The 12,793-nt window shown below is 44.6% G+C and overlaps 1 protein-coding gene across 2 annotated transcripts; it reads right to left on the bottom strand.

Annotated features, from left to right (window-relative positions):
* Nucleotides 1–3,118: 3,118 nt before the first annotated feature.
* On the bottom strand, nt 3,119–12,483 carry SKP1 (S-phase kinase associated protein 1). Of its 2 annotated transcripts, XM_027682788.1 has the most exons (7): nt 12,353–12,433; nt 10,300–10,347; nt 9,805–9,901; nt 7,343–7,416; nt 5,989–6,132; nt 5,174–5,314; nt 3,119–4,394 (listed from the first exon to the last, which is right to left on the bottom strand). In XM_027682788.1, exons 3-7 carry the CDS (start codon nt 9,899–9,901, stop codon nt 4,359–4,361), a joined length of 492 nt encoding a protein of 163 aa, XP_027538589.1. In that variant the 5' UTR covers nt 10,300–10,347; nt 12,353–12,433; the 3' UTR covers nt 3,119–4,358. The 2 variants fall into 2 exon arrangements, with proteins under 2 accessions (XP_027538589.1, XP_027538588.1); XM_027682787.1 differs by lacking the exon at nt 10,300–10,347 and having other exon boundaries at nt 12,353–12,483.
* Nucleotides 12,484–12,793: the final 310 nt, after the last annotated feature.

The following is a 12,793-nucleotide window of genomic DNA, read 5'->3' as shown; positions in this document are numbered from 1 at the left end:
GACCCAATGCCACCTGTACTGACTGCACTCACAGGGTTAATTACATAGCACTAGATCAAATATGCAATCTGCTCATTTTAAATTATTTTAGCAAGCTTAGCCAACAGCATGTTCCAGTGCTGACCAGAGGAACTCAGCAGACTTTTGCCAGATCTGACGTGGTCTCTCCAATAAGTTGATTTAAAAGAGAAACAAGACAAAGAAAATGTTTGTTTTTTTTTAAAATGGCCATGTCTCAGCTCAGCATCTGCTGCTGTGAGCCCCTCTGCTGTAAGGTGCTGTACAAGGGAACACCACAGACAGACCAGCCAGCGTGGCCTGGTGTACCCCCACACCGGGTGTAAAGCTGGTGTAACTCAACACCCCACTGGTACCTGGTGGTGGGATGGAAGATGGAACTTAGCAGCAAAGCAAAGAAAGGCAGGTGTAAAGGAAAAAGGAGATGGGTGTGAGGAAGAGCAGAGGGAGCTGAGGGGAAGGCCCTGATCAGTATTAACCTGGCCCAGGAGGAGGCAGCGCGAGCACCCAGAGCAGCCCTCACTCATTTCACACTCTGGGACTTTCTCCCATTATTTCAAGGCTCCTCTGGCCCCTCCTCGGTGTTGTGGTCCCTGCCCCGACCAGCAAGAGGCCCGTCTGCATTACAGCCTCCTCTCATGGTTACTCCACCCCACTGCTGCAACATCTCCTCAGTGGAAGTACCACTCCCCTCTGCAGGAGCCCCTCCTCGTGCCCTCGTGGCACAGAAGCATTTCCAGAGCCGGAGCACTTACACCCATCTCAGCCACGGCCTCGTCCTGCCCGTGCTCTGCTCTGTACATACAGGTTATAGCCAGACTGACCCACAGGATGAACTCACAACACCCCCTTGTGATAGGCTGTAATCAGTTCATACTGGGGTAACAGAAAATTGACTTATTTTTATCCCAAAACACAGAAGAGATATCTTTTAAGCTGCCCCCTTCCCAGACAAAACAGCACAACTGACTTCTGTTCCATGCCCCACAGCTGATAACTGATGCCAAAACAAAGTTACTCTTATTAATACCAAAAAAAGTGTCTTTAGAACTGCTATATGAAGTGTTGCTATTTTGTGTTAATATTCTTTTTTAACAGAAGGAAAACTTTGCCCTTACATTTTTATCTCAACAAGAATTTTTTAGTTATTTTACAGCAATTTTAAATCTTCCTGAAATACGCATTTGAATTCCTGAAATCAGTTTGAATGTAGAAGTCATGGAAGTACCACTTCATTAAACCAAGTAAAACCACTGTATGTATGTAGCAGGGATGGATAAATGTTTTGCAGCTGTACTTTCATTTGTCCAATGACTATCCATCATTTGTTGTAATTTTTTTACTTCACTGAGTTTGTATTTTTTGGCTTTTATGTTCAAAATATGTTTATAGCTTTATAAATAAAGTAATTGCCAGACTGGCTGTTCAAAAGAGGCCACTGGAAATTATAATCCTCTCAAACTCTCAAATAACTATTTCTTAGCATTCAAGAGGATTCCTGCTTGCCTTTTTTTTTTTCCTTCAGCATTTGCATGTATGAATAGTTTTTAGAGTAACTGCCAGTAGTCTTCAATGGGTAAGACTGCAATAGTAAAGCAAGAGTAAAAAGAAATACACCACCTTCCACAATCCCTATCAACACCCAGCCTTCCCCCACACTTAATCCCTTTAGCCAAGAGGAGCCTGATCCCTGATCATGCCATGACTTTAAAAAAAAAAATAAAAGGAAGCACCATGCAAGTTAAACAGCAACAGAAAGTTTAACAGTGGGAAATCAGTGTCTTCCCCTCTCTGGAATGTCAGAGTTCCCAGCCAGTGTCTGTTGGAGCAGCAGGCAGGGAACAGGCTCAGCTGAAGCAGGAAACACAAGGCAGCCCAAGCTGTCTCAGCACCTCCTCAGTGTCCTTCTCTCCAGCACAGCATAATGTCACCAGAGTGGGTGAGACAACTGAGAGATTTAAAAAAACCCAAAGTTCTCCTGCTGCCATCCCAGCCAGGCAGCTACAGAATGTGAGTCTGGCTGAAGCCTGAGTCACTACTACAGGGGAATTTCAATTAGAGAAAATAACCAGGATGGAATCCTAACTACCTACTAAAGAGTATTAAAAATCTGTCAAAGCTGCAGAGTGCCTTGAGCACAGAGCAGCCCTACCCTGCACCTCCACAGCTGCCTCAGGGTCAACAGCCCCATGTCACAGCCTGGAGCTTCAGCAGAGGCTCCTGGGCTGCAGCGTTTGACCACCACAGCTTGGGCTTCAGCCCAGCTGCTCTAAGAACTGCCAGCTTTTATCCAGGTGTGGTCATGGCATGGCAAACAAAGCACAAGCAATGCAATGAGGAAGAAAACTGTCTCTTCCTTACCCTACAGCACCCTGAGGCCTCGTGCAAGGCGGTGCCTGCTGACACACACGGACACTGTCTCATGACAAGCACCTGAAGAATTCACACAGGTTCCTACCAAACACAATTACAGCACAGGCTTCTGCATGAGCCACACAGCACTCTGAGGGTGAACTGGAATAATGTGGAGCAGTACACACACGGATTTATGTCTTGTAAGAATCCAGGATAAACTGAATATATTCAACTGCAGCCACAGAAACGTCACGCGAAGGTTTTTCTCTGGGAGCACTTTTAAACTGAGGTGTATTGTTTGCAATACCTGCTGCTGGAAAGGCTTCAGCATGTCCAGGAGCAGCAGGGGAGTATTTTCTGCCCACTGACAATATCTAAGACACCCACACAATACACAGCAGCACAAAGGCAGGCCCAGCACCTCAGGAGTGAGCAGATGTGAGCAGCAGCTGCATCCAAAGCTTGGGTTTGAATGCTGCTTTAGAGAAAGTTATTAATGCTTTCAGAATGGTTACATCAAGGACTACCTAAAAGTTAGTAAGCATCCAAAAACATATCCACCTGGATATTTAACCATCACCCAAATTCATCTGAAAGTTGCCTGCTGTCCTGCATTAGTCATTTAACAGAATCTTTACATCTGCTTTATTCCAATCACCCACTGCCTCAGTGCTGTTATTTGTGCACTCAGAAAGAAGTGACAGCAAGATTGCCTAGTTCCAAATAACTAGAACCGTTTGCAAACGAAAGTTTAAAAGCCCTTTATTAATTCAGAAGTGAAACACCGATATTTAAAGTGAGATAAGTATGTTTATTAAGGTTCATTCTACTCTAAGGTTTATACAGAGAATGGAATGCAATACAAGCTAAGAGCACACCTCAAAGATCTACCACACAACCATCCCCCACTCCCTATAAGGGAACTGTAAAAAAAAAAAATAAAATAAAAATCAGAAAACCAGTTACTGTTTAACTAGTTGCAAGTGGCTTTGTCCAAAGAAGTTAAGCTTGATATTGCATTAGCTTTGTATGCAATAATTAAGTCTCTACAAGCTGAAGTATCACATACAGAGGCATAAGATTTCCTGTGGACACATGAAACCATGTTTTCAAGAGCTACATCACAAGGGTTCTTTAAAACTGCCTAAAAACCAGCCACTAATGGCATGCACAGGTCAATAATATTAACTTTGGTAATGTCAGTCATTTTTGGTCAAATCTGGGTTCCACTTTTAACAGTAACATGTATAAAAACACACCCATCCTGTGCAGAAAGCAACACACTTTATTTGCTACCAGCTAGAGGCAGGTCTTCAAGACATGGCTGAAGTATTCAAATTTAGCTGTCAGGAGCTTGCTTAGTTCTAGATCACATTTTCACTAGTCTATAAGGCAAGACTAACAGGACAAGCAAGTGGTCAAATATTTAATTTTTTTTTTAATGCAGGACAAGAACCATCTTGAAAATTATATAGCTTTAAGTAACACTAATTTTTTCCACCATGTTTTTGGAAGAAATCCAGTAACTTTTTTTTTTACATTACCTAGTTCCCCAAGACACACTCTAGTTTGTTTTTCTTTCTGAAACTATCAATACCCTGTAAATACAAGTGTTTTGCTCTTCTTGAGGAAGAAGTCATAGATGTTTTTATTTACAACAGAGTCAATCCTCAGCACTGTAACTGGACTTGAATAGTTTATAAGTGTAATGAAAATGATAACCTTAAGTGCTACTTCCCATACAGAATCCACACTTAATTCAATTTTATTCTTTGCAAAGTAAAAAGACATCCAATTACGCAAGTAAAAACTCAGAAGATTTAGATTTGTACTCAAAAAACCACTACACATGCAAAGGGAACAATATCCTGCTAACACAACTTCATTTGCTGCTGCATTTGTCTAATATTAACAATTATGAACAGGGCAGTGCAACTAGTATTTGGAACAATCCTTACAGTGTTCGAGTATCAGGCACAAATACTTCACTTCTCTTCACACCACTGGTTCTCTTTACGTACCTGAAAGAACAGTTTAACTGTTAATAACACTGCAGTGAACTCCTAAGAGTTGGCTGTCAATCCCCATAAACATTCAGGATTATTTCCTGCAGGGAGGCATCAACTTGGAGCAGCTTTAACTCTTCATGCAGGATTTGCAATTAGAAAGTCAGTCTTCCAAACTGACCTTTTTATCAAGGTAAGCCAAGAAACTTATTTCTCATGCCTAGATTTGAGCAAAACTGGGAAATTTTTCACCAAGTAAAGCAAGTGGATTAGTTTAACTCTAAATTGCTCATTTCATGACATAGCACTGAAGACAAACCCAAGTGTCCAGTCACTGCCTGTGTATTTAACCAAGGCATCTTGTTCTGCTCTTTCCCAGCTCTGCCATTTTGCAGTTGGTTTGCTGTTCAAGTTTTAAGATCAATGAGTTCATTAAAGATGAGAACCCAAACATCTTACCTTTCCAGCCACACAGAGCAGTGCATCTTCAGCACTCCCACCACAGCTCCCAAACAGCCAACTAGGGCTGCCACAAACAATCCCACACACTTTCTTACCAGGTACATGTTGGAGCTAAAAAAATCAACATGCTCTGTTTTGACCTTTTCAGGCAATGGGCTGCAAGTGCAGTAGACACCAAAAAGTTTTCTACCACTAGCAACCCAGTTATGAGGATTTTATGCATTAGTTTACATTTATTAACAAGTCAATTGCATGACATTAAATTCTGAAGCACCACACACTAATCCAGCACAAAAAGCCAGCTCAATTATAATTAAACCCAGATTGAGTACCTGTGCTTCTTCCTCTTCAGTGAAGTCATTCTTAATATTGAATGTCTTGCGAATTTCTTCTGGAGTTTTCCCCTTGATCATGTTTGCAACTGTCTTGCATGTGACATCAAGCAAACCTTTGATGTCCAGGTAATTTGCAGCCTGTAGAAGAGTTGCCAAATGTAAAGCCTCCATATCAATATTCTGCCTCTGCAGATGTACTACCAAAGTCATGCTTACACTGCAATTGTAGCACACTGTAACTGCAAACAGATCATCTCCACTTTGAGAAGCTTCTAGCTACAACCTTCAAGTGACACTACCTACAACTTGTTTGCCAAACAAAAGGGAAAGTCATTTGTACTATGAAAAGTACACACTCCTGCTGCTCCTTTTGCAAAGGGCTTTCAGGAGTCTGCAAACATCCAAGATCTTCAGTGCTGCAGTCCTGTTAACTACCCAAGGCAGGTAATGTGGGCTCACAGGACCATATAAGGTACAAATTTTAAGTCAAAGCTGTATTTTAATTTGTGTGCAGATCTCCAGAACTCCATTACTAGAAATAAACCCTCAGCTCAGACTCAAGAGCCACAAGAATAAAAGACAGCAACATTCAGAAAATTGACTGATAAATTAGTATAATTAATGCCAGCATTACACTGACAAGCATTCCAGCATCCTCAGCAATTCCAGCCAGTAGTTACAAGAACCACTTGCCCTCCCCACATCCCCCTCCCAATGAAGAAGTTACTCAAGAAGCACAAAGGCTGTTTCTCAAGTGCACTAACAGAGATCACTTCACAGGCACAGCCTTTGCACTTTCTGAACATACTCACCAGGATAAGTTCAAAGAGGGTTCCTTGGTCTACTTTCAGAAACTCTTGATCCCACACAGGGATGTCATCTGTTCTTTTTTCTTTGTTCTCATCATCCTCAGGAGGAGGTGGATCATCCTTGTGATGGGTGCACCACTGAATCACCTAATTTTTGATATTAGAGTTTTGATATTAGAGTTTTATCCAAGTGATTCTCCCATTAGGCCCCAACTATAAAACTTCATTTAGGAAGAAATGGACATTTTTTTCTAGATTAATCTTAGAATCCTGCATGAACATGCTCAAATCAACAGTATTTTAATTTTAGAAGAACTGATCCCAATCCCAGAGTACAACAGGAATCTCAATGAGTCAGTAGCACATTAATTACTTAATCTTAAAAGCCAGCTGCTGGTGCTGTAAAGTTATTACACCCTGTTATAACACACACAGGACCGTACCAAGAAAACTAAACCTCATTTTGCAGTGTTCAATCTGTTTGCAGAAACCTAATTTTTATTAAGCAGGATCCTCCACAGGGGAGAAGTGCACAGTGGTAACAGCTACCAGCAGGTCACGCTCACCCCAGAACAAAGTTCACCTGGCAAGTTTGCCTTTAGAAAACAACCAAACAACACAAGCTCGGGAACATGCAATCTCATCACCAGACAATTAAAAGGTGCAGGGACCTACAGCAAGCAAAATCCTGCTCCATTTCACCAATCCAAGAGACTCCACGAGTGTGAAGTTATTTGTGTCTGTTTGCTAGGAAAGAATTCCCAACCCTGTATTTACCCCAAAACAGGCACAACAGTGCAGGGCTTATTTTGGCACTGCACTTCCTATTTCAAAGCAAAAAGCATCTCAGACAAACACACAGTGCCACACTTTTCTCACGTGACTCAGTTACCATGGCCTGGCAGTGAATTTAATGCCACCAAGTGCACACAGTGTCCCTTGAGTGCTGTCACTGCCACCCAGGCACAGCTACTGCCACTGCCTGTCCTGAATCCTCTCTCTGAACACTTGTACCTCATGAACAGCCACCTCAGTGCACGGAATCCAGTTAAAATCAGTGATTTAATGAAATGCCTGTGTGCACACATATCCAGCACCACCCCAGCACTTCAGGAAGCCTGTCTGGCCTCCAGCTGCTGTTCCAGGTCACCCCTGTGTGTCCTCTGCCATTAGCTCCTGCCAGCCTCACCCCACTTCCCAGATAACCCAGATCCCATGTTCATGCACCTGGATCTGGTTAAGCTTGTAGCCAGCACATGAAGAGCATTTTTTATCCAATAGTTCACAATGCCCAACTCCCAGGATGAAGTTCACATTTCATTACTGCCATACAGCACAACCACTTCCAGCATCTTACCTTTTTTAAGATAGCTGCATTAACATTTGGAAGAGGGACTGGGTCATCATCACCTTCATCATCCATTCCCAAATCTAAAAATGGAAAGATGACTAAGCAATTGGCAGACAAGACCATTTACTGAACTGGGATGCTTCACCAGTTATCCACTGTTTTAACAACACTGAGGCTGAATGATTGGTAGCAAAGGATCTCCAAATGGTGAAGTCAGAAGCTTGTAGAAAGCTTTGTGGAGCTATGGTTGCATTATATATCCCAGGTTATACCAAGATTAGGCCAAGTGGCTAATAAAGCTGCCTCATGAATAAACCATCAGCTATAAGCAGTCAGGGACTTGTTAGAGCAGAACTTGCTAGTTCAGTATTCTGGGAATAGGGAACATTCAACAATCTGACAAATATTTACATATTTTTACCACTTACACAAGTCAATCCACAAGTTCCAACTGAGAGCTCCCATTCCAGTGACTGTTAAATAAAAATTCAGATCTACTGTGGTAAGTAGAGACAGTGCCCTGTGCTCTGTATGAGCAGTAAATACTGGAGCCACAGAGATGCCATTCTCTGGCTCTGAAGCCTTGCACTGATCCTTCCCAGCTGAAAAAGTTCACATGATAACACAGCAGCACAAACCCTTTCATCAAAAAAGCATTTATACAGCACACTTCTGATACTCCTTGTTTTAAAAGCTTGTCAGCATGGTCCAGGCAGTTTTGGATAAAGTTTGTCACTCTACCCTCTTGACACAATTAAAGAATCAAAGTAAAAATTGAGAGAAAAACATAATTAAAGTTTGGATGTGATACACAGAACAAATAGCACATTATCCATCTTTGGTTAGAGAAGATGCTTTTTTATTATACAAATGCCAACAGCTGAATGACACCCTGGCTGTCAAAGACATCTTGTAATTAGTTATGTAATGAACTGTACAGACCTTCACTCATTACATGCCCAGATGAGCCAATTCTACATCACCAAGGAACTTCATTTTTAAGACCATATGACCATTGTCACTGATCAAATTTGAACATTACAAAAAAAAAAAACCATGTCTTTTTTCTGTATTTAGACAAGTCAGTTGTTGTTACCAGTGGGACATTAACACTACTTTTTGTTTGAAATAATCAGCTTCCTCAATTCAGAACTAAACCCCTGCCACTAAAAGGTACTGCTCGTGTCCCCAGCTCATGGAGGCTTCAAAAGCAGACTTTGAGCATGGTGGCAGATCCAGTGTAAGAAGTGACCAGTCCAAAAATTGTTGGTACATGGAAATAATTCAAGCAATATCTCAAGTTCAGTCAACTCTGCTCGACTTGTCACCATCACCTCCAAACCAGCAATGTCAGCCATTATCAGAAAATTGGTACTTTATTGGTGGTCCCCTGATACCCAAGACAACCCAACCTTTTAACTCTTCCCCTCTCAGCTGCAGCACCCAAAACATCACCTGAAAATGCATTTCACCTGTACTGAAAATGTATTTCACCTGTACTAGGAGACTGGTTCTCCCCCAGTTTAGCAGAGGCAAGTTTATGGTGCCCAGCTGACACACTCCCCATGTTTATCTTCCCCTCCATCCCCACCTGAGTGTCACTGGACACCAGCAGTGACACAGCTCCTGCAGGAGAAAACTGAGAGGAATTGTGCTCCCTAATTCATTCCATTTCCTGCTCCTGCTGCCAGTCATGTTCCACAGCATCTTATTAACAGAAAAAGACTTCAATGCCTGATGTATCTCAACCCTATTTTTACTGTTCTTATAAGGTGGCACAACCAAAGATTTATACCCAAGAGCATCATTTTAACTACTTCTACAGAAATATTTTTTTCCTAAGTTAACTCAAAAATACATCAAAAAACTTGAAAAAAAAACCCAGTAAACAATGAGGATTTGCACTGGAGGGATTAGACACAGTTTGCTCTGTATCTCAGCCATCTGGCACATTTCCCCTCCCCCGCCACGAGTTCTTTTGTTTCAAATTTATGTCAGCAGGAGATCAGAACTAAGTATTTATCCCAAATAATTTAACTGCATCCACCAGCTCACAATATAGGTTTCACTTCAGCTCTTTATTGCATTATTTATGACCTCCCACTCCCTGTAAGTGATATTTACATTCTAAGATTGGTTTGGGTGATTAAATAAACCGAAGTTGTTAATATTACTAATGTTCTGTTTGCTTAGCTTTCACAAAACCGTAGGCAGGGCAGTGGGGTGCTTATATTTTACTGGCATCCCTGTAAGTACTCTTAACAAGAGCTTTTTGCAAGAGCACATCCACCCAGAACAGCTTCAGCTACAGCAGCAACTGTTCCAGCTGTTCTGGCAGGACACACCAAGCTGCTCCAGAGGGCTGGGAAATCCTTTTCCAGCACAGTGCCAGTTTGTCTCCTCTGGTCACAATTCCTGCTCAAGAGGCCTCCTTGAACACACTGTGACCCCCAGGGTCTCACACTTACCTTCCAGCATAGTCTTTATGGTCACAGACTGTTTTGCAATCTCAACATCAACTTCGAAGATCTCTCCATCTGAACTCTGCAGTTTAATTGAAGGCATCTACAAGAGAATTTGACAGTTATTTCCACCCACTATTCAGCTGATGTTACAAGTTTAGCTGGCCCAAAGATGTACGTCACCTTTACTGGTTATACTGCTCCTTCTCAACAGCAGAGCCTGGTGCCACTTAGAGCACACTCGGATTATTCACTGCTTGAATCAACAGCCCTAAACTCATTAATCCTCATGATTAAGAAACACAGATTGATCAAAGCCTAACACTAGTTTAAGAGCTTTTTTCTTAATGTGAAAGCATAAAATACACAGAATTCATCAGTCAATAGTGCTTGTATTTTTATTTTTTTTTACAGTGCAACACTGGAGCTATTTTCTCTTGAATTAATTTTCAACACTTCCCAAACACTACTTATCTCCAAATCCAAACAACTGCTACTCACTTTGCTCAAATGATGTCAGATCTCAAAAGCAGTTTCAAATGATAGCCTCTGGAACAGAATGACAACATTGAGGTTGGAAGGAATTACTCTAGACAACCTAGTCCAGCCTCCCCTGCTCCAAACAGAGTTAAACAAACCAGGTTACTCAGGATCAAAGGCTTTTCCTTCAGAACAGTGTTTGGTTTTCTCAAGAGATTAAAAAGCAATACACCCCTAGGAGGAAGGTTTCAGCACTCACTGCTGCTCTTGCAAAGCAGGAAGTTAGATCAGCACTTTGTTAGTACCTGACATGACCATGCACTTTAACAAAGTTTCTCAAACAAACTGTGATCATAGCTACAATAAAAAGCAGCAGGCTTCAAAGATGTCATCAGCAGAAACACAAGTTTTACAAGAAAACACCTTTCTGGATGTTTAACAACTCAAACCCAGAAGTAAAGCACATGACACAGCAGCCAGGACACTGCACATGCAGAGTGTGGGGGTATCACTGCACTGGAACCAACTGAAGGACACGATAAACACGGCTGTCTGCCCATATAAATTTCATAAACTGAGTCTCAACCAGCTAGTAGGATGTGTCGTAAGCTCCTTTGTTAGCAGCAAACTATTGCAACAGCTTCACTTTTTCCCTGGAGTTACCTGCTTCAAGATCACTGAAGCATGTGTTTGTACAGCCTGCAAGGCACTCAACAGCTCTAGGAACAAAGAATTTCAAATCAATCTCAATTTTCCAACGTCCTTCCCCCACCAAACTCAGGAGCCTTGCACACCAGTTCCTGGCAGCAGTACTTGAGCTACCAACAGTGAATTAGCTGGGCCACTTGCAGCAAACTTGCATTACCCCTTTTTGAAAGCTCATCAGTGTGGCTCAGCCTGACAGAGCTGCTGCAAAGCCAGGCCAAGGGAGGCTCGGCCAACACACGTTATTAAGCAGCTCACACCAGCCTGGAGCCCTCATTGCTTTAATTTCCATTTGGCAGCGAGCAGCCAGTTAATGTTTACACAGCAATGAAACCCTATATGACAGTGCTACTTCTAATTAAGATGGGTGTTCTGGAGGGGCACAGTCATGATTGTTCCAAAGGTACGAATATATAAATACACACACGTGTGCACAGAAATAAAACCTGGATTATAAATAAAATAAAATCTTGGGTTAGCAGTCTGAGCGATGCTCTGGGAAAAAATGCTGTAGGCACACATTTCAAATTTGATGCATCTGTTCTTGCAGTGGCTGCCTGGGAGCTCTCCAGAACAAACCCAGCCTCCTGAGCCCGGCTTACATAATCCTGCTCAGCAGAGCCGGCCAGGGGGGGATGCTGCCCGGGGATTTCCAGCGAGACCCTCGTGTCACCCAAACCCGCTTCTAAACGAGCCCTTCAGCTATTGCTGAGGGTCTGAAACAGTGAGAATGAAGTTAATCTACTGCCTTATCACTGATAACAAATCGGGGTTTCACCCACATTTCGTTATTTTACACCACAGAGCTCAGTTGCCTAGAAAATATATATTTAAAAAAATCATTTTCAGCAGCTGCAGCAGAGCTCTGGCAGGTGCCGGTCCCTGGGCAGCAGCACCGCTGGGTGACTAAGCAGGAGAGTCGTAAAAGCTTTATTCGACAGCAGCAGAACAGGCTGGGGGGGCGGTCAGAGCCCGACCTGAACCACGGCGATCACTCACACGAATAATCCTGGAACGCCGCGCTCAGCCCCATCCCGGATGGATCCCGGCGCGGTAACCAGGTGACCAACTCGCCCCCGAGGCGCGGCCGCCCTGGACACACCGAAGGGTCCCGGGGACTCCCCCGGCCGCCCCCGCGGGCAGCGCTCCCCACACCGACCCCCGGGGGCTCCAACACGGGACCCCCGAGAGCTTCATCCCCTCCGAGCGCGGGGGGGCTCAGCCCCGCAGGGCCCAGGAGCGCCCAACGCTCCGCCGCGGCCCCCGCAACGACCCCACGGGCTCCGCTCGCGCCAGGCCGCTCCCACCGCCCCCTCACAGTGTCCCCCTCGCTCCCGTGGGTGCGCCCCGGGCCCCGCTCGGGCCTCACCTTGAGGAGGAGGCGGCGGCAGCTCCGTTCGCACCGTGAGGAGGCGGTGGCGGCGGCGCTCGGGCCCGACTGCGGCGGCGCTTTTTATAGCGGGCGGGGGAAGGGCAAGGACCCGCCGCCTCGCAACCGACGGGCTGCCCGCCGCAAACGCCTGAGCGGAACGCCCCGCCACGGCGCTCCGAACGGCGCCGAGTGCGGCAGAACGGTGAAAACACGGGCCCGCGCTGCCTCCCGCGGGGTGTGGAGCGGGGAGAGGGGCCGGGGGGAGGGCCAGGAGCGGAGCCGATGGTGCTGAGTTTGTCAGGCAGTGGGCGGCGGGCAGGGGGCCTCCATGAGCGCTCAGGCGCCGCCGCGGGGGTCCCGGGACGGGCCGTGAGAAGGATCGGGGCCCGGACGGGACCCCCGCAGGCCTCGACCCCCGCACGGCCCGTCCCGGGACCC

This window comes from Neopelma chrysocephalum, unplaced genomic scaffold (genome assembly GCF_003984885.1).
Source record: "Neopelma chrysocephalum unplaced genomic scaffold, ASM398488v2 Primary Assembly neopelma1_63, whole genome shotgun sequence".
Classification (NCBI taxonomy): Eukaryota; Metazoa; Chordata; class Aves; order Passeriformes; family Pipridae; genus Neopelma; species Neopelma chrysocephalum.
This window is presented reverse-complemented; position numbering and strand designations above follow the sequence as displayed.

Excerpts from the sequence above, each read along its gene's own strand:
- SKP1 (XM_027682787.1), bottom strand. The coding sequence starts at position 9,901 with ATGCCTTCAATTAAACTGCAGAGTTCAGATGGAGAGATCTTCGAAGTT. Across the intron at positions 7,417-9,804 it reads CATAAAGACTATGCTGGAAG|ATTTGGGAATGGATGATGAA; the intron begins GTAAGTGTGAGA and ends TTCCATTTTTAG. Across the intron at positions 6,133-7,342 it reads ATGCAGCTATCTTAAAAAAG|GTGATTCAGTGGTGCACCCA; the intron begins GTAAGATGCTGG and ends ATCAAAAATTAG.